The sequence below is a fragment of the Brienomyrus brachyistius genome, chromosome 1, assembly GCF_023856365.1.
Source record: "Brienomyrus brachyistius isolate T26 chromosome 1, BBRACH_0.4, whole genome shotgun sequence".
In the NCBI taxonomy this organism is placed as follows: domain Eukaryota; kingdom Metazoa; phylum Chordata; class Actinopteri; order Osteoglossiformes; family Mormyridae; genus Brienomyrus; species Brienomyrus brachyistius.
In genome coordinates this window covers 33,076,617-33,104,271 of record NC_064533.1, presented here as the reverse complement: position 1 = coordinate 33,104,271, position 27,655 = coordinate 33,076,617, and the positions used below count along the sequence as shown (strand labels likewise).

The 27,655-nt window shown below is 41.5% G+C and overlaps 1 protein-coding gene across 1 annotated transcript in view; it reads right to left on the bottom strand.

The window, feature by feature from the left end:
* Positions 1-27,655, bottom strand: part of myo3b (myosin IIIB) — a 101,860-nt gene that overhangs the window by 46,040 nt on the left and 28,165 nt on the right. The window contains exons 9-23 of the mRNA XM_049012059.1: positions 23,868-23,933; positions 18,943-19,098; positions 16,109-16,190; positions 15,879-15,995; positions 13,524-13,628; positions 13,262-13,345; positions 12,735-12,937; positions 12,510-12,608; positions 12,079-12,193; positions 11,618-11,744; positions 10,979-11,189; positions 9,828-9,975; positions 8,430-8,583; positions 7,678-7,766; positions 7,292-7,421 (exon numbers count right to left, since the gene is read on the bottom strand). Coding sequence (XP_048868016.1) covers positions 7,292-7,421; positions 7,678-7,766; positions 8,430-8,583; positions 9,828-9,975; positions 10,979-11,189; positions 11,618-11,744; positions 12,079-12,193; positions 12,510-12,608; positions 12,735-12,937; positions 13,262-13,345; positions 13,524-13,628; positions 15,879-15,995; positions 16,109-16,190; positions 18,943-19,098; positions 23,868-23,933 — 1,886 coding nt within the window. The remainder of the gene's footprint in view (positions 1-7,291; positions 7,422-7,677; positions 7,767-8,429; positions 8,584-9,827; positions 9,976-10,978; positions 11,190-11,617; positions 11,745-12,078; positions 12,194-12,509; positions 12,609-12,734; positions 12,938-13,261; positions 13,346-13,523; positions 13,629-15,878; positions 15,996-16,108; positions 16,191-18,942; positions 19,099-23,867; positions 23,934-27,655) is intronic.

The window sequence follows — 27,655 nt, the reverse complement described above, 5'->3', positions numbered from 1 at the left end:
CGTACATTGGTCAAATACACTGTACTGTCCCGCAAACCTGAATGAAAAACAGGACCCAGCTGAAGAGGGCTTTACTGCTCTATACCAAAAGTTGAGGCAACTGAATTCTTCAGAGGGAGGGGGGGGAGATCTCTCTGTTAGCACTGTGGGAGGAGAATGTCGGAACATGTCTGTCACGAGGAATTAGCGGCAGAGGGCTGGACGAGCGTGCGGAGTGCCACGGCGCGTTCCTGGTCTCCGGAACGTGACATCACCAGGGAAGTGAAGAGCCCTCAAGTGGAACATGCCCCTGTTTGGTGCTATGTACCAAAACACACATATAATGGTAATGCATGTGACAATAATGCAACTTTCCCTCTATTAAAGGTAGATGTTTTTACTTTTGTGCATTATTTCCATATTCCAAATTTTTCTTCATTATTGCTATATTGTTTCTCCCCACCACATAGCCATACTTTAATTGTCAATACTATAAATGTTTTACACGCAGTGCACAAGTAGTGCACTTGAGTCTGAACTCCAGTTTAGCACCATTGAAGCTGGGGGATCAGATTGATCATTTCTGGTCAGTGTGTTTCTCTTAGCAAAAGCCCCTTTGTGAGAGAAGAGGAACTTCCCCACCCTGACTGTGCTCCGGGCATCGGCGTGCTCACTTTGAAAATTAAGCATGGTGAAAATCACACAAACACACACACGCCTATACACGCGCACCCGTGCATGCACACACACAGAGCAGAAAAAAGAAGTGTGGCAGCAGTATTGAATTTCTCCTGACGAGCCGAAGTGCCCAGGATTAAACAGCAATCCCCGCTTTCGATATACGACACCATGCCTCTCTTTCAGGGGACCCTCAATGGGCCCCACGGTTCAGATGTCGAGGCTCAGCCGGCTCACGCAGCCGACAATCCCCGACCGTTGGGGAGCCGAGAGCCCTCGGCTGGCGGAAGCAGGGTCACGAGTCATTATCTTCCCTTCCTTTGGAATGGGATCCGGAAACTCAGCAACCACGTCGAATGAGATTACCCCCGGCTTGCAATCCCTCGCTCGCTCTGCGCCTGGGACGATTTCCAGAGTCCAGGGGCTGTATATTTAAATGCCATGCGTTGCCATCAGGAGGGATCCATCATCAAATAGCCACGGTGTAATTGGCTTTGCCGGTGCTACATACCCGTGCATTATAGGGGCTGTTAGGCCAGGGTGACTCCAGCGTGCCGCTCCTTAGCAATGGCATAGTGGGACATGAGCCGTGGAATCCAGAGGACTGCTGACTCAAAACACGCACTTCCCAATTTACTCTCTCAAAAGCATTGAAAGGTGATACCTTGTTCCACCTATCTCCCCCCATGACAAACTCCTCACATGCCTGGAATCAGCAGAGGTGTGTTAACTGAATAGTCCAGTGACTCCATAGCCCGTAGGTAACCCTCAGCGGACATACAGTATATTGGTTAGGTTTCCGCACATTTCGTCAAAAGGAACGCTTTTTGCACAGGACAATTCTAAAATACCACTGTACAGATAATAATAAAAATGAGACAATAATTATCAGCAGGACAAGGCTCGTATTGTTATAAATAACAATGTTGCATGGCTGATAGTTCGCGAACACAAAAGGCACTCCCTGGCTTTCTCTGCGGGCGATGGAGGTGCATTACAGTTGGCTTAGTGTTTAGCAGATTTTACACCTCGGCTTCCTTTACAAAGTCCCCATTTCACACACTACAGTGACTTTGGGCCACTGCCAAGACCCTTCAGTGGAATTACTTATGTAAATTCACCGCCACCATGGCAACAACACAGGAACTCCAAACTCCAGCTAGACACCAAACTGCCACGGTCCCTAACATAGCCTTCATACAATCTCCCAAACCTTCATCTTCTTTTTTTGAAACATCCCCCCAAACATAACATCATTTCAGGACACACCATGGTGAGTACACAGCACACCAGAGTGTCAGAAATCACTCTTCTTATACCTCTTATTTATAAAGAGCCCACAGCATTAGAACTCCGTGGTGTGAATAGATTTATAGTAAATATTATAGGAATGTAACAGTCTAACACCAGTTTTCAAGACCAATGATGTGTCAGGCGTTTAATCACTGCAGTCAGGTAGAGTGGTTCTCAACATCAGCCCAATTAAACACACCTGACAGATGATGTTGTCTCCTACACATGCAATCTATCTACATGCATTATCTACAGGCTTCTTGGCTGGATTTCTGATATACTGACACATTTTTAACAGCATTTCCAAAACAGCCACCTATCAGCCCCTCTATTTGAAAGGATTTGCGTCAAATCCAACGATTCAGACGCTGAGAAGAAAATGCTTCTGCGACGTGAGACGAGACATATATAGAGATAAACATCAATAACACTGGTTAACAAATTTTTACTGTCACAAATCCTACAGTATTTTTTGTGCAGAATTCACATAATGAAAAATTCCCTATCAGGCAAGGATTTTGGGTGACACACAATTAATTTTATGCTACAGATATATTTACAGTATATGTGCATGTTGGAAGTGACTCAGCTAAAAGGTAGAAGTGATTTTCTGTTGAACTTGGCTTTAGGAACATCCCTCTTACGGGTCCAGCAGAAGTCAGTTAGCATACTGGGACTCCTCTTGTCTTCATATTGTTTTTCCATATCAGAGAGAGAGAGCAGATCCTTTCTCAACGTGTCCAAACGTGTTACAGCCTAAAAACGCTGGCAAAACACGCTTACAGACTTACAGTATTTCGCACGATTTTCGAAAGTCTTAAAATGATACAAATAGAAACGAAATAACTAGACTACACTTTTCCTATTCATTCTTAAAAAGGAATTACATACTATCAATATTGCTTAAAATATCATCACTCACCGGACCCCCCGCAACCCAGTAGGATAAGCGGTTTGGAAAATGGATGGATGGAAGGATATCATCACTCAAAATATATGGGTAATAGCAAAATTCTGAACGTATTTCTGCATAAAAATACCCCTTAATTGTATTGTGACAAATTCATACTTAAATATTATACATCGACAAATTAAAACATAGTCCTATCAATGGAATGATTGCTGTACTACGGCAAACTCTTGGTTTTAGTTCTCAGATTGGTAATTACTTGTATTTAATTTACTCATCCATACAAATTCGGCAAAGTTGAAGTTCTACGTGACAAAAAAATCTTCAAGACGTGATTTATAAGGTACAGTGTGGTACAGGAGTTCCTTTTCACTGGAGCCTGCTGTCCTATGAAAATGCTAAGAAACAAAAGTCAAACCCGTACAAAAATCCTTTCCTGTTCAGTGAGAAAGTATCATAAAGACTTGGTGAAATGTCCTTTTCACACTGTGCTTCCAGTTGCAGACCCAGTGTCTCGTTGGGATGCAGGGTGGCCACTGGTTTGTCCTACTCCCACCTTCCCATGTGGGATAGGCTCAAATCCCTAACCACAGACCTCAGAGGCCCTACTGGAGCTGCTCCATGCTGGCCTGAGCCAATGCAAACATGGATGCAGGAAGTTACCCCCCACTTGGAGGAATCTGTCTGCAAATACATTCTATTTCCTCTGAGGGAGCAGCAATGTGTCTCTGTACCCACCTTTCAAGCTTTTGTAAAAACAACAAGTAATGCCAGGGGGTCTGTGGTCCACCAGCTTGCGATTCCTGGTCACTTGTTATCTTTAGCTTCTCTGCTCTGCTAAAGCTAGTCAAGTTAGTGAGAAGAGCTTACAGCACCCTTATGCCTCACAGGGCGGGTATACAGCTAATCAGTTTACCAAAATATCTTTTTCAGATAATGTAACAGATATGTTAAATTTACATATTTGATTCACTATTTGGATCTATTTGTAAAGCTAGACACATTACTGGGAATTAAAAAGGTGACCAAAGAATCCCATAATACAAACATATAGTACCATAATCTCGCTGTACAATTATGTACACTATATGGACAAAAGTATTGGGACAGAACTCTCAATCACTGAATTAAAGTGTTTCATTCAGACCCATTGCTACAGGTGTATAAAATCAAGCATCTAACTGCAGGCAGGTTTATGAACATTTGGATTGTTCTGTAGAGCTCAGTGAATTCAAGCATAATACTGTCATACGATGCCACCTTTGCAGTAAGTCCGTTTGTGATACGTCTTCCCTGATTGATATTCCAAGGTCAACTGTAAGTGGTATTATTGCAAAGTGGAAGCATTTAGGAACAGCAGAAACTCTGCCACAAAGTAGCAGCTTCATGGAGCTTCATGGATGGGCTTCCATGGCTGGGCAGCTGCATGCAAGCCTCACATCACCAAACGCAATGCAAAGCGTCAGATGGAGTGGTGTAAAGGACACCACCACTGCACACTGGAGCAGTGGAAACATGCTCTGTGGAGTGATGAATCACACTTCTCTGTCTGACAGTCAGATAGATGAGTCTGAGTTTGGCAGATGCCAGGAGAACTTTACCTGCCTGACTGCATTATGTCAACCGCGAAGTTTGGTGGAGGAGGGATAATGGTATGGGGTGTTTTTCAGCGGCTGGGCTAGGCCCTGTAATTCCAGTGAGGGGAAATTTTTATGCATAACAAGGCAATTTCAACAATTCTCACGTCCAACATCATTGCCTGACCTCAGAAATAGTCTTCTGGATGAATGAGCAAAATTCCCATAGACATACTCCATAAACTTATGGAAAGCCTTCAGAAGAGTGGCAGCTGTTATAGCTGTAAAGGGGGACCAACTCCGTATTGATGCCTATAGATTTAGAATGGGATGCCATAAAAGTTCCTGTGAGTGTAATGGCCAGGTGTCCCGATACTTTTGCCCATCAACTGTCTATCAACATTTTTTTCTGGATCAACGTAATGACAACCATAACATAACATCCAGGGTCAGTATCCAAACGTGAGAGCATTGCATATTCACAGTTTCACTCTCCTCAGAATTCAGCTACATTTGTCATTCTGAGCCATGTGTACAAATGAGTAAAGGCTGGTTCTTACTTCACAATGATGTGGCAGCGCCAAAACCCAAGTGGCGATTATGATGCAATTTTCGTCATCGGGACTGGTCTTGGACACTGCACAGTGGAGTGCGAGGCCGCAAAACACTCAAAAATTGAAACAACATGTTCCTATACTAAATTGTACCAACTAAACTCAAAACAATGATAACATTGACTCAAAAACACGCATAGGTATATGGTGTTGCAGTACAAACATAGTTTTTTTTAGTTTGTAGACATCTGGGATTCTTTCTAATCCTATAATAAGGAATATAAATATAAATATTTCTGCAAACAGTTCTTCAAACCTGCCAACCATTTTTGCTATCATTCTGATCATAGAAAAAGTGTTTACATAGAGTATCTGGTCCGATCTCTGCACATGTACAAGGAAATTGACTAGGTGTTTTCAGTAGGTGCTAGCACTAATTTTGACAGAACAGTGGTCAACCACTGTTTTGTAGTTGACGCTACGGCGAGCAGCTGTATAGCTAGAGCCAGTGGTGAGGAGGCGACCGGCAAAGGCAGCAACCACCTGCACTCTGAAATGCTAACAACAAAATTCACCCCACGGGTTGGGAATTTGTCACAAAGATTTCAAAATGCTGTGTTCCCTTAATATTGCCCAAGCACAGAAACATCTTTAAAACAGTTCATAAAAGTTTGCCTATTTCACTATACTGCTTGTATTTGCGTTTGTTTCAATACATCTGCCCTCTGTTGGTCTGGTGGAATATTACTGTTATACCAATGTGCCACCCGTGACCGTCTGGATCCACAGACAAATGTAGTACATATACAAGAGTCTGTGCATACAACCATGCAAACTGTAAGTGCACATGGATAACCGAAGTATGAACTAGGCATAATGGAGCATCTACAAGGTTGCCACCTAGTGGCAAAGGGCCATAGAAGCTAGAATCCCGAGCTCTGGTTAAAAGTGTACAAATCACCACAATTTTCAAAAATTGAATGCTGCAGACAACCAGCACTTTAAAAAAGACTGCCAGTCCAGAAAATTGCATAAAATTGTATGCACTTTCCCCCCGATATTGCCTTAAAGAGTGCGTTTCAAAGACGATTTTTCTGAAAGAAGATACTTTTCTGCCCTATTATATAGCTCACATACATTATATAGTTAGGTGACATGGTGATTCTGAATATCTTACAGTTTGTTCAGGTGAGTGTGCCCTGCAATAGACGGGCCTCCTGTCCAGGGCACTTTCTGGGATAGGGTCCAGGCTGACCACTACCCTTTATTGAATAACTGGTCATGGAAAACATAAATACAATAAAATAAAATGATAATAAAAGAGAGAGCGTTGTTTTCCCAAAATGGCTGAAAGATCTTCTATGCCCAGAGAGAGACACATGAAAGTCCTTCTACTGCTAATTTCCATTTAACCTCTGTAGCAACAGCAACACTTTGATTATAGTGGTACAATCTGACAATGCAAGTCCTGCCATACACCTCGACCGGCTGTGGTAAAGCCACATTATGGGGCCGCCAGCCTGTAACCTATGCGCAGCAACGATCGATACTTCAGGAGTAGCATTTCAGCAGCCCAAACAAAGTATGCCACCCACTAAAGACTCCCCTCAGCCTCGCAAAGCCTCAAAGGAGATCACTGTGTTTCAGATGGAAGCTTAACCAAGGTAGAAATTGAGTAAGAGATTTATTTGTTGTGTGCGTTGAATATCTCGGTCTCAACAAATGCTTTAACACACGTCTAGGCAATCTGCTCACCCTAGTGGCCACAATCTCAGAAATGGCTAATTCCTATTACCCTTCCTGTTTCCAAAGAAAATATTGGGGGAAAGTTCACTACTTCTTTTATGCAAATCTAAATACTGTTTATTCATCCCTTGGGTATTTGGGAACCTTATCAGAGCAAAAAATCCCACTTCACCAAAAACTGGAGATAGTGGGGAGCAGCTGGAATCCAAGGAGGACGGCTTAGCGAAAATCAAAACAGACTGTTCCAGTGGGAGTGGAGCTCTGGAGAGATAAAGGGGAAGGGAGCTTTATTCTGACTGTCTGGGGAGGGAGGCTTGGGGATGGAACAAAGCAGAACAAGTGGAGGCCCACCCGCAGGGGTGTCCACATGCTAAACAGGGCAACCTAATTGTTTCTGAGGACTCTCCTTGAGGACTTGCTGGCATCAGGATTGCATCACTCTCACAAGCCCACCTCCGGCCATTCAGATGGACTTCCAGTACAAACCCTCTTGAGAACTTTGCTTAGAACCTACCAGAAGAGAACTGAGGAGCATGCGACCTGCCTCTACCCACCGGTTTTGGTAAGGGGGCTGGAAAAGAGCTGCTGCAGGAGCTTGTTCTCCGAGGTCCTCAGAACGACAACGATGTCTGCTGGCAGAGTGTCCCGGTTCTTCTCCAGGAAGGCATCTGCGTTATATAGGACCTACGGAATGTAGCGTTGGGACACAGGACACTTCAACTTCAACTGACGTGCGCCGACAGATTCAATTCATATTCCTACCTTTAAGAATCACACAAATATTATATATTGATATACATCTCTAAGTAATACAGGTATCATATTTCAACTCATCTCCGTTTCAGAAGCAAATAGCTGCGACTTCTCCATGCATAATCTAAGTATCTGAGAATTTGTTCTAAGATAAAACAACAATTTCTATTTGGCGCAGGTTCCCTACCTTTCCTGCATAATGCTGAATCCCAAAACACAGCTCGACACGCTTTGGCCTCCAGAAATACTTGCATCGCAGATTATCTTCAATCTTATCTTTAAAAAGTAGGGGGAAAAATGCTAATTTGGATACATTGAGAAGTATTAATTTGCTCTTACTACACACACAACAATGCCTTTTAATCTGGACATAAGGTAAATGTTTTGCACATTTCTTAAACTTTACAAATGCGTATTGTTAAATCTCCCCCCACTGTTAAATTTGGGATGTTTCTTTTAATTGCTTATATTAAGTTGCATTTTTAATTGGTATTACATTATATAACAGTAAGCATTTTAAGTACAATGTCATATTGTTTTCATCCATCTTCCAACCGCAGGGTCATGAGTTATATTATTACAATATTATCATAACGTTTAGCAATTTTCAGTATCATGTCGAAAATATGCTATGCTGAGATACAATGTCTAAAAAAAGCATGAACTTCGGAATGACAGTGGTTTGCCCTCATAAGAACATAAGAAATTTGCAAACGAGAGGAGGCCATTCAGCCCATCAAGCTCGTTTGGGGAGAACTTAACTAATAGCTCAGAGTTGTTAAAATCTTATCTAGCTCTGATTTAAAGGAACCCATGATTTTAGCTTGCACTACACTAGCACGAAGACTATTTCATACTCTAACTACACGCTGTGTAAAGAAGTGTTTTCTCAAATTCAGTTTAAAATGTTTTCCCGTAACATGTCCTCCTTCTCCTTACCCACGAGTGTCTGGTCGGTGGCCTGGGGGAAGCGGCTCTCCTCATCCAGAAGGGACAGCAGGCCCATGGGCTTCTGCAGGAACATGTCCAGGATCGGCCTGTTGTCCTCATACTGCACTAAGGCAGCATCGATACCCTCGTTCTGGTACTCAATCTGAACGAAACGGGAATTAACAAAACACACTCTGATAATTCAATAAGATAAAGGTACCTGGTAGTTCATGGATGTTTGAAAACAAACTGGCTTTAAATTAAATATACTGTACCCCCACTGCCAATCACATCTTTTATTGATTATATAAAAACTATGTTCCCGAGAAAACAGAGGGATAATGTGGCCTGGTCTCATCTTACTGGTTTATCTAGATCTGTGGAGTTCGGGAAGGAGTAAACTAGCATCTGTAAAGAGGCAGGGAGTTTAAATCTTAAAGTTATTACACTACAATAATTTCTGCATTCCACACGAAGGCAACTAAACATGGAAAGTCCTTTCGCATCTACAATCCACCCTCTTATAATGAAATGAATATGAGATCACATAGCAAGTTGCCTGCATTTCCTTTTAAATATTTGCTTTTAAAGCTACAGCTTTTATGAACTTGTGTACATCAGGAAGTAAAATGCTGATGTTTAATTAGCTGCATTTTAGTGTTGCATTTATGCAGCATTGAGCCATGATAATTCACTACAATTTGATTCCACAAAAGACAAAAAAACATTATGAGATGACATCTAATAAAGTAAAACTTGCAGAAATATAGTATAAGATGGCAGTGTAGCATGATATTTAAGTACTTTAGTCTGTTTAACCAATCTATTCCCCCAACAAAAAAAAAAATCTTTGATTGAAAATAGCAAATGCTTGGATCCTTTATCAAATCAGGTCTCAAAGCAAATAATTATTTACAGAAAGAAATGAATACGCTACTTTTGTGACAGCTCATTTGACATGAGATTCATTAGTATTTTCAACAATTATTCAACAAATTACACCCAATCATTTCCTCCAATACCATGGCTTCCGTGACTAATGAAGACAGAAAATAACACGCAGGAACGTAATACAAGTAATTCCTCAAACACGGCAATAACAAGTATATCACGAGTTAGATATTAATCTAAAACAACGACACTGAGAGGAACAGTAACAACTGCAATTTGTTTCTGCAAAACATGTGCAGTTTAAACAATCAAGCAATTATCTTCCGCCCCACCATAATTAATCTTAAAAATCGGCGAGCATGGGATGATGGTATTTTATTTAGTCTTCATCTGAAGGTGAAGTGTAGGTTGTTTTGAAGTTTTACAAGTGAAGGTTTCAAGCGTGAAGCAGTTTCGACTCGAGTCACACCAAACAGGCACACTCCTGACGTGAACGCCGGTCTGACGACTGCTCACCTGCTCCAGGGCAAAGATGTGCTGATTGAAATAGAACTGAATCTGCTCATTTGCGATATTGATGCACAGCTGCTCGAATGAGTTCTTCTGGAAGTTCTCAAAGCCAAAAATATCAAGGATGCCGACATTCATCCCGCTCTCCACAGCGCTGTAAGTTAATTAAAGGATGAGATAGCAGACATCTGCACTCATGTGGAATCTCTATCTAAGTAGATGGCCTTGTCTGCCAAGAAACTATATAAACAAGAATGCCAGTGGGGGGGATCAAGGCCCCCCTGAGATATAATACTATCAAGAGGAGTCACAAATATTCCATTGGGGTCTTGGTTTAAGTCTAAATAACAAAAAGGTTGGAATTCTATAGCTGGATTGCATAAATAATTCCAGAAATCACAGTTTAAATGAAAGAACTAAAGGCCATATTTTTTTAAAAAAAAAGGTCCCTCTCTTCTTCTGTATCTGCACCTGTATCTGTTAAACCAACAAAATCATCTGTATCTGTACTCAGAATGGGCGTGGCTTAACAAGGTTTGTAATTTTGTGAATAATCCCATATGAAAAAAATATTACAAGAATACAAGTGACTCTTATTTGTTTTACATTGACTGTTTAGTATGTTGCATCAAGAATATGTATCGATTTCATATGTGGACATATATAAAAGTGACCACGTGTAGCATGTAGATGGCAAATTTCTTAAAAGGCAGAGAACAAAGAGTTTTATAATGTGATACTTCCTGAATAAGTGAGCAGTTTTTTATACTCTCTCCAAAGCTATTTTAATCACAAATTACATCTTTCATAGAGCAGTGTTTCATATTTAAACTTTAAGGTAGTTTTTACTTGAAAATAAACGTAAGGTGAATCATTTTTCACCAACCTGGGCCATTGGTCTTAAAGGAAAACCCAACTGAAACTGGACATCAGTGAGTTTTCTACTATCAATAGCAAAACAAAAATCTTTCCATCTGTTTTCTGTAAAATCAAGTCTGGATGATATCTGAGGAAAATAAGAGCAGGATACATCCTGGATGTGATTCCAGTTCATTGCTGGACACACCTCCTGGAGGTATGAGGTCATACCTCAATGACCCAGCAGGCTAAAAAACATGTAAATATTAATGGAGAAGTTTTATAGAGTGATGCCCAACCATATATTCTTGTCTGGCTGTAGCAAGGCGTTGATGCGGTTTACAATCCAGCTGAAGAGGCGTCCATAGAGGGCCTTGGACATGGCGTCCCGCACATCAATGGCCTTGTCCACAGTGTTGGTGCGGATGATGGTTTCTCCCCGGGTGACCACACAGTGGGAGGTCAGTGCCTCCTGGAGTTCCTCCGCGCCGATGCTGAGAAGCAAGGCGGCTGGGAAGCAATCGGGAGCCGTTATACGGAGGAAACCGCCACTGAACAGAAGAACAGTCTCAAGTTGGAAAAGCCAGGAACCTTTCTAAGTAGATGTACTTTTGAGTACATCTACCAGCATCTTCAAACAGGCACTATTCATCCCTAGCAGCTTTTAGCTTCAACTCAGCACATTAACATATGTTATAAGTCTAACTTCTAATTCCATGACAATTGGTTCAATAAGAATAAAGAAAAATGGGGCAGAGATTCCTTGCGTCCTAAGCTACCAGCTGGTAGAATCTCATTCGCTCGTAATGCAGATGGCACTGAAACCTTTGGCTGGCACTCAGAAACACAAATAGAAGAGGCTGGATTTGAACGTGGAGGTGGTGCCCACTGAGCCACCTTGAGTTTTAACCAGATCCTATAGTGAAAAGTACTCCTACCATTTTCCAGAGCTTTGAAGTTAGGCACCTCACTCTTTTCTGTTTGATGCTGGGAAGTAATGGCAGCAAACTCAATATTTCCAGTGTTTAAGATGGCAGAGAGGATTCTGTAGACTGAATTCACCTCCTGTAAAAACCGTCATTAAGCTGTTAACCCTTGAGCATTATGTAACACATAATTAAACAGGTTTATTTAATATTATACAACATCAGTTTCAGTCAGCTGGAATTCAGCCTTAAAACTCTGAAAACACACCCCCCAAAACAATTCCCAAACAAGCCCCTGTGCAATGGGGGTAGGACAGAGTTTGATATTGGGTGAGGGGGGGCACAGCATAATAATTTAAATGTAAAGGTCTGCTTATTGGGGGTGAATGAAGCCAAATTAAATGTTGCCGGGTACATGCCCCCCGTTCCTTCGCCCTAGCCTCTACAGCTGTAACAACTGTGTGGTGGCCTACCTCCTCAGTGAACCCAATGATACGAAAACAGTCCTGAATGGCATCAAACTGCTCCTTGTACAGCTTACTCAAGACGATGTGTTGCATGACCTTGACCTGTTCATTGTCAATGTACCTGGAAACAATGTTGATGATAACATCATGAGAACATATGCAGGAATATATTCTGCCTGATATTTCAGGTACTGGAGACAACATGAAGGAAAAGTGATACTATCAGCAATTAAACTGTGTTATCTAAGGTAATGTGTATGTTACTTGTTCACACCATCTGAGTAAATAACTAGGCTGTAATGTTTATTGAACACACAGGTCCAGTTTAATAGCATTTCATCACAGTTAAGTTGATTTTTAAGGGAAAATTACATTGATCTGTTTATCAATATAATCTTAATAAATTTCATTAAGTGTTAATTCTAAGAAAAACCAACCTAGGCAGTGTCTTCTCTGGTAGTCTATATTCCTTGAGCTTCTCTTGATGATAAAGGCCAGCGTAGATGTAATAGAATATATGGAAATTCTTTTCTCCCCTGGCAACCAAGAAACCCAACCCAATGATTTTATCTTTTAACTGAAGTGGTTAGAAGTTCTAAAGCATATTAAACAGAATAAGTTATAGAGATTCCAACTTCAGTATCCACTTTGACTGCACCTACATGGCCTGCTTGATGACTCTTGACTTCTCCAACAGGTATTCGGAAATCTTAGCACCCATCACAGCCCCCGTGGGGGTGAATTTCATTTCTAGGTACTTCCCAAAACGGCTGGAGTTCTCATTTATGGCCGTGCAGGCATTTCCAAAGGCCTCAACCAAGGTGTTCACCTGCAGAATCTTCTCACGCAATGTCCGGTTGTTTGCCTGGGACCATGAACTAAGCTTAGTCAATCATTCATTCATCCAGATTTTCCTACTTTGAATCTTTTACAATTGAACGGTCATAGAAATATATTTCAATGATCCATTCGTCTAAACATCCATCCATTTTCAAATGCATTGGATCATTCATTGAACCACAGCCAGCCAATATCAGTCCAGTAAAAATACTTCTTTAAATTCTATACGATCAAGCACATTACATGGTACGATGTACTATGACATTACAGTCATCCTCTAAAACGTACTGTGACAGTACAATCATCCCCTTAGAGCTTGATGTACAACCCCCTGGGAAATACCATGTACCTTTCCCAGAAAGGTGAGGTGCTGGACGATCAGATGTGCACTCTCAGTCTTCCCAGCTCCACTCTCCCCACTGATGATGATGCACTGGAATGCAAAACAGTATCAATTAATCATATTCACTTGTAATAATGTGAACAAATGAATATACTCACAATTTCCTTTATGCAAAAAGAGAAACATACTTTCACATTTGTCAGTCCTTTTGTATTGGAAAAATGTTATGTCAAAAAGTTCCATGAAAGAGTCACATGTCTGTTCATACCTGGTCCTTGCAGAAGGTCACCATGCCCTGGTATGCTGCATCAGCAGTGGCAAAAATATGAGGAGGATTTGTCGAGCGCTTCACCCCATGGTACAACATCGAGAACTGGGAACAAGAAGACTCAGATGAACAGGGACGATTTAGGAAGTCTTCCTCATTCTAAAACTGCCAATTATTCTTGCTGCAGTGCGTGACATTCAAGTCGTATCGGGGAGGAAAAACTAGCTAGATGCCTATTTAGATTGCACTCACACTAAGCACTCTGTACCATACTCGAGTACATTTGACTCGCAAAATCCAGTTCATAGTGTGATCGCTCTGAACTATGCCCGGCCGCGGCAGGCTTAACCGTACCCTGGCCGACTTGGAGAGCTGGGCCAGAGCACGATTATTCAGACTCAGGCACGGTACAGATATCATGTGTTTGTTAACCATGTCGAAGTACAGAACACAAACATGACGTCAATGATGCGACTGACACACGCTTGAGCACATATACACTACACATGAATCAAACCCGGAATGAAGGAATCGGGTAGGCTGTACAGATTGCATCAGTTCTTCTCAAAATAATATGTGTCCAATAAGGTTGCAGCAGTTTTGTCTGCTTTTTTTTCGTTCTTCTGTTTAATAGACATATGAAAAAAAACTTCCCACACAACACATCATAATTGATTATCTAACTACTTAAAACACAGCATAGCATAATAACCTGTAGGTGCAGATTCTAATTTGATGATATCATCTTATAATATAGCCTATTTGCTATATTATAAGATCTTGCTACATTATAAGATCCCTTCCATATTTAACTAGCTGACATTTCAGTGTTCTAAACAGCATGGTGTGTGCAATTCTGAATTTGTGTATAACAGAGTTTTGGAAGTGCTTCAGACATACTGAGTCCTTGGTCCTGATTTGATGGTTAACAGTGTCTGTAATATTGTGATTAGTAATTAATACTGGTACTAAAGAAATGTAAAACCAACCAGCTTTCAAAAATGGGGAACTACGGTACTGTTTCAGCACCAGTATCTCATGCAACACTAGTCTGCACTACTAAACTCAGATATTTGGTAACATGTCTTCTTATACGCAGTACGAATAAATAAAAATTGCTGCATTCCTACATGATAAATCTGTGGGTGTCATTGTGCCCGAAATGATTCCAATTAAGCCACAAAATTATGACATTAAATATGAATTGCATTCTGCTATGCGGCAGCATTTCCCTTCCTATGTTTAGTTCAACACGAAAAGTTGCAAAGTGATGACAAAAGCATGTTCGGGCCAGGATCGTTAAGTGCAGTTTGAAGGCAGACCAGTGGGGAAATGGGGAGGGGGGATGTGCACGGTGCAAGTCCAAGTGAGAGCACGCCCTGAGATATGTGTCCTGCCAGTTGCCTTTTTCTCTCACTCAGTGGGCTACAGGCACCCAGTCAACAACTGGTATCAATAATGAGTGATAAGATGTCCAGCTCTCCAGATAGAACACAGATGTATTGGGTTCCATTCCCCATTTAAGAATCTTGCTTTGACTCTAACCAGGAAATTATTACACAGCACACATCACTCTTCGACCATGTTTACTGTGCATGTATAACAGTGACTTTTCATAATTAATGACGGTTTGATGGTGGATCTTTTTTCCTCACAATCCATATATCTAATGAATATAATATCCAATACATGACATTTATTATGGTCCAGATTAGGTCCAAACTGGCCACCACCTCTCCAGACTTCCACATACCCCTCACAGACCTAAAGCATTGCTCGTGTATTCTAGAGCCCCATTAAAATTTGGAGTCGTTTCATGCTCCATTTCAGCTCACAAAAGTGAAAGCCTTAGAAGTTTCTGACAATCTTCCCGAGTTGTCAGACAATGTTGTACAGATATCAAAAGTAACAATGTTATTGCTCGTTCTGTGTTTAATATGGCTTTTTATCCTCTGACACTACTACAAGGTCAGTTTGTGGGGAGAGGGAGGTCTTGGCAAAGGAACAATTTGATGCTGTGTTTGGGGGAAATGTTGTAATATGTTGAATATAGGCATATACAGTATTTACAAAGAAGAATTTAAAAGGTCTTTTTGTTGGTTTGCAAGTTTTTACAAAAATACCTTACTATAGTATAATGTAAATGAAAATGAAAACGACCCACCAAGATTCTCTAAAGAAACTCATCTATTTTAACAAAATAACTGAACTTAAAATCAGTTCCATTTTATTGCCATTACTCATTTGCATAGATAATAATATGGCATAAAGTTAAAGTTCAAAATAAATCAGTTTCCATAAAATTAAAAGGATTCTTATACATCCTCAATATGGTGCGATAAGAAACGGTTTTACCTGCGGCGAGTATATGCCAAGATTCTGAAATGGATTGAGAGCGATGAGGATGTCCCCAACATAAGTATAGATCTGAAGCTCATCATACCTCTTCTGGAGGTGTGTGATTATAATCTCCTGCAAAAAGAATGAGATGGAATGACACAATCCGATAACGTGAATGAAAAATGCCATTAATCACAGCGTGACCTATGACATTCCGCCACACGTCTGTGAGAGTGCTACCCTACCTCATTTAAAACCTCCAGGTTCACCAAATCTTCCTCAGAATAGCTCTCCACTCTTGTCTTACGAGTACTGATTCTCTCGTGCCTACAGAAATTGGAAAAATATGCATTTCCTTTACATGATTCATGAGCTGTACTAGATAACGGAAAACCAAGTGGAACAAGCCACCAGTTTCTAAAAGCCAAGTCCAGTTACCCACACATCTTGCTTGCTCCGCTCATTCTGTCAGGCTCTGATTCATTCCCCAGGGCCTTTCTGATCGATTATCACCTATTCCTGCTTAATCCAGTCTGAGATTGCACTTCATTACCAATTGACCTGCTATTCTCCAGCTTGGCCTGGCAGTCAGAGGTCATGAGTGCACAGCTGTGCCTTTGTGGCAAAAAGCCAACATAGTCCAGTATCTCATTGTCACATGGCGGGGGGGGGGGGGGAGGGGGAGGGTGACATTTAATAGTAAACATGAATTCACGTGCAGCTGATACTGCAAGAGGAATTTGGAATGAAGAATAATCTGTCACTTGTGGGCCAACAATATCTGCATGCAGGAATTCTATGACAAATCTATGACTAATGCATTGATGGGGCTTAAATAAAAATATGCATGCTAACAGCTGTCAACAGACACATTTGGTTTCAAAATGAAAAGCCAACTTTGTATGAATCACTGCACACAAACCCCCCATTCAGCATTTACAAAAAGAGCCGTTTACCAAGTCTATAAACTTTTGATTAATGCACACTCACTGTTACCCACCCCAAACATAGCAATGCTTCATTCTTATCTGCAGAAAATAGCATACCAGATTAGTATTACTAAATAAAATTAACAATTGCATTAATTTTCAGTCATACAACAGAGAATATTCAGAACAATAACTATTATTAACAAACCTAGATTCACTGACTAAAGCACTGAATTGTGCAATTTTTTCCCCTTACCATTACGATTTTTAAGTTATAAGTGCACATTCCACTCCTTGTGTGCTTGGATATATTCCACCTGAATACATTAAAGTTCCTGGATAATACAGTATGCATTTTTAATTTCATACAGCATCTTTCACATATTTATGGACTTAAAGATACAGGAAGAGTTTTCATTACAGATTGCATAGAAGTTTCTGCTAAAGCAACTCAGAGTTCAAGATATTAAGATCTATCACTGGTGGGTTTCATTAATTGTCCTACCATGTCTGATTCTTGTTTATTGCAATAAGCATTACTTTTTAGAATTTATATACCAGAGCTATATCATGCAAGGAATAATTATAAAAATGAAGATTTCATTTATATCAATGTCGACCAAAACTCTTTGTATCTGTGATGCATTCCTTCCTCCTGTGCTATTATTTCCTTCTCCCTCTTGAGCATTTCACCAAATAAGTTGGCAGAAGCAATCGGCAGTAATGGAGAACATGTGACAACTACTTTTGCAATGCTCCTAATGGTAAAATATATATACTTTTTTTTACAATGCAGACAAAGGAATTCTGGGTAGACTACTGTACTTATTTGCAGGAAAGAACATATTCATAGCTATATTATCTTTGTAACTGCGCCATACATCATAGGCATGTTAATTTGTATATAAACACCCCCAGCTCTGGGTAATTATTCCCCTCCCCACAGCGTGGAGCCCTATCTCATGCCTCCCGGCGTATTGACCTCGTCTAACGATGAGACAAGCTCACGATGGGGGGAGTCTGCATCAAACTGCTGCCTCATGCTGGTGGGTTGCCCAGCCTGTTTGCTCTCGTTGCGTGTGGCTGCTGGGCTTGAAGCTCTAGAAGCTCAGTCCCATGAGCCATTGCTGGGGAGTCTGGGGAGCTGTTTCCGTCTGGCTCCAGAGTTCCATTATCTCTGGCAGCAAAGCAGTGTTTCCCAATACTGTTCTTGGGGACCCACAGACAGTCCATGTTTTTGGGAGCTAGGAAGGAGCAAAATTGTAGACTGTCTCACAGGTAGTAAAAACATAGACTTGCTGTAGGTCTCAAAGGACTGGACTGGGAAAGACTGCACTAAAATTATGCAACTGTGCTTAAGAGCAGGCTACACAAAGGAGGCTCAGATAACACAACCTCAATTTAATATTAATGCTACAACCAGGCACATCACAGAGCCACTACAGGTTCTTCCTGACAAAAAATGATCCGACTCTCCCAGGTCTCTAGCGTAAATTTGACCCCACTTCGACTGCGAGGTCACAACTGCCCTCACTGTCACATCCAACTTCAGAACAAACGAACAGGGTCCATTCTGCTGAGATATTTCAGTGTGGAGTAGTGAAACCCTGCCACCTGCTGGTAGGCTGAGAAAATCACCTAAAACACTCACCTACCACTTTCCTCCATTGCTGTCGTGAAAAACATCCGCCTTGACAAAAGCGAATATACAAACAGGAGCGATTCCCTAATCATGCTCAGCCTCCAAGTTGGTGACATTCAGCTCTGTGCACTCCCAAGAAACAATGCAATGTACATAATACAAATAAGCACAGGACTGAGATAAGTCAATGAACACACAGTCTAGTGTGTTACTATCGGTCACATTTTCACTTAGCTAAATATAGCTTAATATAGACTACCTGGCTCAAGAAACAGTCAAGAGAGTGCTAACTGAGGAACAGTCTAGACATCTATATCTATGTAAAAACAATCTTAAAGTCCATCTTCCGTAACTGCTCATCCACGATATTTTGGGTTCGTTAAAAAGCTACTTTTAAACTTGTTACATTAAGGTATATGTCTACTGAGAGACACACCTATTGTCTTTCCAAAGAGCCCTTTTATGGATATAAAGTAGCCATGTTAACTATGGCTATGGGAGCACATACTTGGTCTTGGTCCTGCACCCGCAATCCTGCTGCTGGAAAATGAGAGTGGCTAACCGCTGTCGAAGTGCCATGTCCTTCCCGTGGGCCTGCTTAATGAAGGGATGCTCCAGAAGGTGGGTGACCGAGGGGCGCCTCTCAAAATCCTTTATCAGGCACCTGGAGAAAGGAGGGCAGAGACAGCCGACACGGTAAAAGGAGAAACTTGACTTTCACCAGAGACCATTAACAGCTCCGTATTAGCAACGTCACTGACATAACGGAAGCACAAATGCACAAGGTAAAAGTCAGGAGGGGCACCTTCTTCACGCTACTGTTCGCACTGCGAGAAAAACTGCAGAAAAGGTCCCACTGCGGATAAAATACAGAAGCGGTATGCAGATAAGAGAGAGTCTGAGGTACACAAAATCCAGGAAAAATGTGAAAAAATAGCTGCTAACAGGTTCTATTCTGAAAAACATATACCGAGATGGAGATATGTCTTTCAGCTAGACGGCTTTGCACCATCAGAAAATGTGATGATGATATACTTCAGTAAAAACTACAGAAACACAGTGTTTTGGTCCCTGCAGTTTGGCTTTTCTATTAGGCTAGGTTCTGGCTCTTGTTTTCGGTCCAGTGGCTAGCAAGGCCTGACCTATCTCCGCATCTCCCATTCTCCCCCATTACTGCCGTGTCACCATAGCTACCACAGAGCCCAGCCTGCCAAACAATACAGTGCTCACCTCTAAGGGAGCCTTTTACCAGGAAACATGCACAAGCCTGGTGTCACCATAACAATATGACCCAAACTTTGCAGTTTTTTACTTGACATCTTTACTATATGTAAATAATATTTACATATGTGAACTATGCAGTCAATATTATAACAGAAAAATCTCTTTTTAAATAAAACTGAGCAATGATATATGAAAACCTCTGAAGAAAAAGAGTTAAATCAAATGCATCCACTGGGCTGATGAACTATTACTCATCGGCTTTTATCTGACATCCACTGGATCATTCTTGTAAATGACAAATAGATTGAGCATAGTTCAAAAAAATAAAACCAGCTAGGATGTTTTGCTAAATTTTCCGCTGACTCGTCACTACTGAGCTTGTCAGTGGGGGGAGGGGTGCCGGAAAGGAGCAGGTACGCACAAGATGATCCCAGCTTCTCAGGTAGGGCTGTAACGATAAGGTACATGCTAGTCGACCATGGTTCAGTTACATCATTTTGAGGGGCCTACATTTATGAACTCGGGCGGAATTTAAATTCACAAGTAGATATTTGACACATTCATGAGTTGGTTATGGGTAGAACTGTTTATATTCAATCATATTGGCAGTTTGGGAACGTTTTGGTTTTCAAATAGATTGCACCAACACTGGAGAGGGAGTAGCTAATAAAACCAAGACTGTCTTTCAGGTTTTTTTACACAGAAGTCGGATATGTTGCTAGAGACTCTTCCGATGTGCCGACTTTCTTGAATGGATGTCACCTGAGTGTGGGCACGACCAAAGCAAGCCGAAACTGCCTTGCAGCAGATTGGTCTTGATGACGTGTTCAGTTTCGTTTCACCTTAACGTTTCATTTTGCCTTAAAGTGTGCGGCCACCTTTCCCTATTCCTGGACCAATTGTAACAGAATAACAAAACCATTTCGTAGGCTGTGAAGAATCGTGCTGTGGGCCGGACGTGGCTGCGGAACTATGGTTTAACATATGAGCCTTAACCCAGTGCCTTCCCTTTCTCCACGCTCAGTTCGAAACTCTTTAAAATTCATCCTTTTATGCTCTTAAAATCCATCCTTTATGCAAGCAACAGATAGAGAATGGAAACAAGACAACATTCTGCCATCTCCCACTTCCTTAATCGACACTGAAATGTCGGCCCTTTCCTCTATCAGTATTTCCACGTTGAAAATGAATTCCCAGAATTCATTAGTGTCAGAACATTAAGCAAGGGATGCAGCCATTAGTGCAGGTGCCACTGTCGGGATCCTAAACACCAGGCCCACTCTGTCACAAAAAGCAGCTATTTGTTCACACAATTACGGCCGCTGATGATGCATTTATTACCGGGAACAGTGGCAGCGGCCCGCGTTTAGTCTGGGGCGGAGCGAGAGGGCTAGTCTTTAGAAACAGTCTGCACTGCCTGATACCATTGTCTACATTCAGCAGCTTGTGCTATACCACCTGTCAGCCTCTGTTTACAGAGCCATATATCTGTCTGGGGAGGCTGAGTGGGATTCACTATGGCCTCAGACCCCCTGGGTTGTGGGTTTGATACCAGCCCTCAACAGTACAGAATAACTTGCTGCTTTCACTCCGCTGACCCTGACGTGGACATGGATGGAAGCCGGCTTGGTATTGCACCTCTAGGCAGGATACGTCAGTAAACTATATATGATACATTTTTACAAAACTTGAGGAACAGAAATAAAGCGCAGTAATAGCACAACCGAAACAAGGTGTTCACAAAACTAATATTGTATTTTTCAATTCTCACCAAAATGATTCTATCTGAGGCTCAGAAGCCACCAACCGATGAATCTTCCATCCCTCAGACAAAAAGGTCCATCTGTAAAATTATATGGTTGATTCACCCACCCTGGTTCCATGGAATAACTGAGAAGAGATTTCACTCTCAATAAAGGAAAAGACCAAAACCATTACTTTCACATGTACTTATTATACCAAAGATACATTCTGTTTGTGTTTGGGGCCTGTTTAAATGCAGTCCTGCTCAGATGTGGGCCTTCAATTCAATTGACTAAAAAAGAAAAGGGGACAAGATGCTGTGTCTGGGAATGAGTGGGGCTCTGCTGCGCACTGATGCTTTCATGCTCGGTCATGCCTAAAAATCTACCCTCCTACTTCATAGGCACTAGATAGCAGAACTACCACCCACAGACCAACAAGAATGGAAAAAAAACTGTGGAGTGCATATTATGGATCTCAGCTAGCCACTGCTTTTACTTCATCACTGCCGGTTGGCGAGAGCCGGCACAGTGACAAATGCACAACTAACACAAATAAATGAGTCAATTACCTCTAATGCCTGCAGGTCCACAGCTGTACTGTCTGATGTTTTCATTATAAATAATGAAATAATGGCCTGCGCCTTTCAATCTGCTTCAGGAACGATGATAACAGCAGTGCAGAGGGGCAGACAGAAATCACCGCTTGGAAAATAACATGGGGCGAAAATCGAGTGCTTTCTCATTTACACCCCCTACCTTGGACTTTAAATCTAAGCCAGGCTCAAGACTTTGAGCGCATATATTTGAACAAAATACTACGGCCCCCATTGACTCTGGGGGGGGGGGGCTGAATGCTTACCTGCCCTCTGTGATGTAGATAATAATTCCCAGTTCAACTACATTTGGTCCTTGTGAAGATTTACACAAATGGAACGCGGTAAGTGTCACATGATATACAGCAAGTTGATCCTATCTAGCTAAAAAGTGATCAATTCAGCTTGCTGACACTGTAAATTCTCACAAAGACCTCACTAGTCAGAAACATGTCCTTTCCCAGAACTCCCTTAAAAAATGTTAAATTAGAATTAAAAGTAGAAAAAAAAAAAAGTAGAAAAAACAAAAATGTAGTATATAATCCCCTCCTGGGTTTATACACACATTGCTAATGCAGCAAGAAGCCAGACCCCCCCGCACCATTCACTGCCTCACTGGACTAAATCTGAACGCATCAGAACACCAGCTCTGAGTCTCTGCTTCACAGGCAAAGGTAAAATGTGAAAGCTTTTGACGTGTCCCATAATAGTTCTACAACTATAACATCGAAAAACAACACAAAATGCTGGTGGGGAAAAACAGCTTAGCTGGAAAAATATTTTGTCAGGTTTGCAGAAAAAGTAACAAATACCAATGCTTCATATTTTTCTTACATTTATGTGTAAACACACACATTTCTCTCTTTCTTAGAATAAATTTTAACGCTGCTTACGTCTTCAAACACACTGCAACTTCAAATCATCCAAATGAAAGCACTGCTCACTGCAAAACTGAGACCCAAAATAAATATAGCATCTACTACAGAGGCGGGCTTCGTCAGCCCCCCAGGAAGGACTATTTGCAGCACTGCAGTCTACAGATTTAAGTATTTTAATAAAGGGGGGTCTCTGTAGTATAGCTCTCCCTCTCTGTAGTATAGCTCTCAATTCACTTAGGATTTTCTACTCCTCTCTTTTATATTGAGTCTGTTCTTAATTATCTTAATCGCAAACATATCGTTTTATGCAAACTATACTAAACTAAACTTTATGCATATACAAGAGTAGTTTCTACAGATAAGCAGAAAGTCACTTCACATGTCAGATTATAGGATTTGGGCCTTATTAGTCTGCAAATAGTTAAATGAATCTACTGAACTTTGAGAGCAGGAAAACAGTTTAGGCTGAGAGTGTTTCCTTGTAGAGAAAAGCCTGAAGAAAAATGTCACTGCTCTGTAAGTTTTTTTTTATGTACTAAATGCAATTATACTGTGCCATCAGAGTTAATTGAAGCACAATTTTAAAGTGAGGTCCCGGCTCTGCTGTTAATCACATGTCACAGACAAGCCTCCTCTAGGAGAAAAAAATACTACCCACTGCAAAGCCATATTTCACAGTCTTGGAGCTGGCTGGACATCATCCAACAAAGGTTATGCTGAATAATTCAGAGGCATAAGCACAGAACCACATAGCCAGTTAACAGTCCATAAAAGATGCCAAGTCCCTTTGTCTCACAGGATCAGAGCTGGAAACAAATCATAATCGGAAAACAATTTTCTCCTTAATGATGCAGCTTAGGATAAAATGCTCCCAGGGGGGGTCTGCGCCTGACTCGAAACATGATTCCCCAGAGCCATGTGCGGCCAGGCTGGATGGGGGTGGGCGGGGCCAGTAGGAGGCGGGACATCGGTCCTGCCAAGAGGCATACTTACTGTGCAAGGAAGTGGCTGAAGCCTCGGCACCACTGCTCCGGATGGCGCAGCGTGGGTGATGGATTCCTGCGAAGCACACATCCCACCAATCAGAAACAAGCAAGGGCAACATGATAAATTATTAAAGTGTTCTGTACTCCCCTCTTCACAGTTTTACTGTATCATACCTATACAAAATGATGCCATGTTAGACCAAACAGCAACATCCATTTTACTGTATCTTCATACAGCACTGCATACTCTATATTCATTTCTACTGGCAGATTGATTTTCTCATTGCAGCGCAGAAAAACACTTTTTCCCCCCAAAGAAAGAAGTTGAGAAGAACCAAAATTGTCTTTTGGCTCTGTTATACCGAACTCGGATATGTTGCTGGAAACACTCGTAAACATGCTAACTCATTTGAGACGACATCATCTGAGTGTGAATATGACCGGAACAAGGCAGAAACGGCCCTTGCAAGTCGTCCCTTTTGTTTAGAAATTCAGACCGGGCTAAAAAAAAAGAGCTATAGGCTATAGGATGCATCACTACAAATACACCCTCATTGAATGTTATTTTAAACTTCTTGCCATCCCAGAGAACCTTCGCTTTTAGGAAATGAAAGAGGTTGACTGTCTCATTCTTAGAGCTAGAGTCCATACTGAAAGTGTCTAAGTCTTTCTGGATATTCTAATTGATGGCAGCATAGTTAGTCTCACAGAGGTATGGTGCTGGGCCAGTGGGGTCAGTGCCCCGGGGCGTTGGCTGGAGGGGGCTGTGAGTCTTAACATTGACCTTGAAGGATCTTATGCTGCTTATATGACAGCTACTACTACACTACTACATGTGGTCATTCAAAACCTTATATTATTTTCATATGTTTGTATAAAAGACATTATTTTTCAGTTAAATTACTTACCTCTGTCACTTAGACACAGGACAATAATGCTAGCTAGCTAACTTGTCAAATAGCATTAGCTACTTCAAGACCTGAAAAGTCAAAACAGAGCAAGGTAGTGAAAACGTAACTAGTGAAGATTTAAATCCCTTTGCTCTTAACTGTGATATGTAGGCCTTTCTTTACTCACACTGTTAGTTAAAAGTTACAGTGTGTTAGTGTAGCAGGTGGAGATGTTTTGATTTGTGGGGCATGTGTTGCGTGCTCAGTCTGTCAATCAATTATCCACATGAGGGCAGATTATATAAGGCTTTGGTGCCCAACGTGGGGCATTCCCTGACTTGTCGGCATTGATACTGCCCCCTTCCGGGTTGCCCCATTTTCTTTGACTCATTGCCAGCAGTGTGAGTAAGGTAGTAGTAGTAGTAGCTGTTTTGCTTCCTATTGGCTATGTTTTGCCATTGATTGTTCGTTTGTTTGGATAGTGGTGCCATGCAGTATCTCTGATTGAAGGCAGTGTGCACGCCGCTTTGTCGCAGGACAGTCTTTTTCCCAGTGTGACACCCGTATGGTGTGTCTTCCTCTCTTGCGTGTGATTGAGGGCACTGACTGAGTGGTATGTATACCTGACAAAGTTATCGGCTTTGCCCTTTTCCTTGGCTGTAGCATATAAACTGCATTTACTTTTCTAATAGATGGTGTCTAGCTGATGTAACGGCTGCAAGAACACTGTAAGGACTTCGTAGGACCATTCGTAGGATCTGTTTATGTTTTGGTTTTATGTTTCTTTTCATTAATTGTGTTTTGTGTTAAGTGGTTTTTTTGTATTTAATGTTTAACGTGCCAGTCTGACATGTTACCTCTCCTTTTGGAAAAGGATGAATGGCATTTAACGAGTAGGAAATATAGAGACGTCTTTATCATATCGCCACATTGGCATACATGTCAAGGTCCCATTAGCTAGCTAGTAAACTATGTTGCTGTAGTCATTTTCCCAGCAAGACAGTTATTAGTGCTAAACAAAAGGCAATGCAGTGTTCGTGTAGTTTATACAACGATTGATAACAATTTTTAAAAGCCGCTTCCTTACATGAACTCTGGACATTGTCCAGAGAATCGGGTCTGGATATTTTCCAGAGTTGCCCTTTCACACATGTGGCACATGACCAGAGATTGTCTGTGTCAGATATGTTCACAGCTACTGGAAATAGTTCCAATTGGTTTAGACAAGGGGTGATGTTTGGATAGAACCGAGGCAGGATATGATGCAAGAATTGCTCTGCAGAAATTGAAGTTTTTTGTTTACAGCATATCGAAAATGTTTCACCTGCTCTTTAGTTCAGATTACACCCCGGTCACATAACTGGTTCGTAATTTAATCAACTGAGTCCCTTGCTGTTTCTTGAATCTGTTGGACAATTGTGTCATTGGCCCTTACTGACAGAGTTTTCTGTCTGTTTGCATTCTTCTGCTTCCGTGCCAGTCACATGACAGAAACATCATCAACATGCCAGCTTGCTCACAGTGAATTCTCCAGACAATTTCCTGCTCCACTCACACATGGAATTAAATGACCTGGACTTTGTACCAGGGAGCTAGCTGGGGAAAGTCTGTTAAATGGCCACTACGGCAGATTCGGACATTTGCGTTCACCTGTACAGCTCATCCAGGTCATGTCTAGAAATGTTCAGAATGGCAGTGCACATCTGAAAGGGGCTTATGTGTTGTTTAGTCTGGGGGTCTTGCTAATACCTCTATGGCCTTAGGTCCTGACTCATATAATGTTTCACAAAGCTTATTTTTTTCTGTTTCATGCTTTAAAATATATTCCCCTGTACTTCCTTTATTTATTCTGAAATCTCAGCATCAGAAGTTTGTATGTGCTTTTGTTCTAAGTCCATTAGTTTGACTTTCTGCTTTAAGAGCATCCCATACAATTGTGGGGTCAACTTCTCTATTATCATTGTCTTCCATGCATCTCTGTATGTCTGATTTCAGTTGTTCAGTTCTCTTTTCTTTATTTAACATGCCCACATTTAGGTCTCCCTTCTATTTTAATATATATATATATATATATATAATATTATGATCTGAAATGTCCACTAGTACTATGTTACATTCCTTCTGTCACGAGAAACAGAACAGAGAGGCTCGGATCCTGGATTGCAACCCCACAAAAGGTTTATTGGTACTCGCCCAACTACAGCACCGAAAGGGACAGGCAGAAAGCAAGGTCGAGGGACAGGCGGAATGGTCGAAAGCCGGAAGGTCAGTTTTACACGTAGGCACGGGACACGACCACACGGGGAGGTGGGGACGAGACGTGCCGGGCTCGGCAGGAAGGGCAGGTCAGGTACGGGAACGGGTCTGGAGAGGGAAGGAAAAACAGGTAAGGAACATACACTGGGCAAACAGATTAGGTCAGCAGCAAGGGTAAGACGATAGACTAGAGAGTGCTTGGTAAGGCTCGAGTACATCGGCGCAATACTTCGCGTTGGCCAGCTGTGATCGGATTGCCTTTATCCCTCCAGTTATTAGCCCTAACCTCCCACACCGTGTAGGTCCTGCCTGTGTGGGCGTGACACCTTCACTCTGTACATATCAGTTTCATTAAAATGAAATCAATTTGTGAGTAAACACCATGTATTCCAGAATATTGTGCATAATGTCTCTCAAATGGATTAAACACTCACTGTATTTCAGTCAAGTCTAATTCATTTAGGAATGTGTTAAAAGGTCTAACTATATATGGTTTAGTCTAGATGTATCTAGATTTTAAATTAATACCAGATTAATGTCTCCCCCACATATAAGAGTCCCCTCAGATTCCTGGGGGACGACATTCAAAAGTTATCTAAAGAAAGATTTATTACTCTCAGGTGGCACATAAATATTGATTAAAGTAACC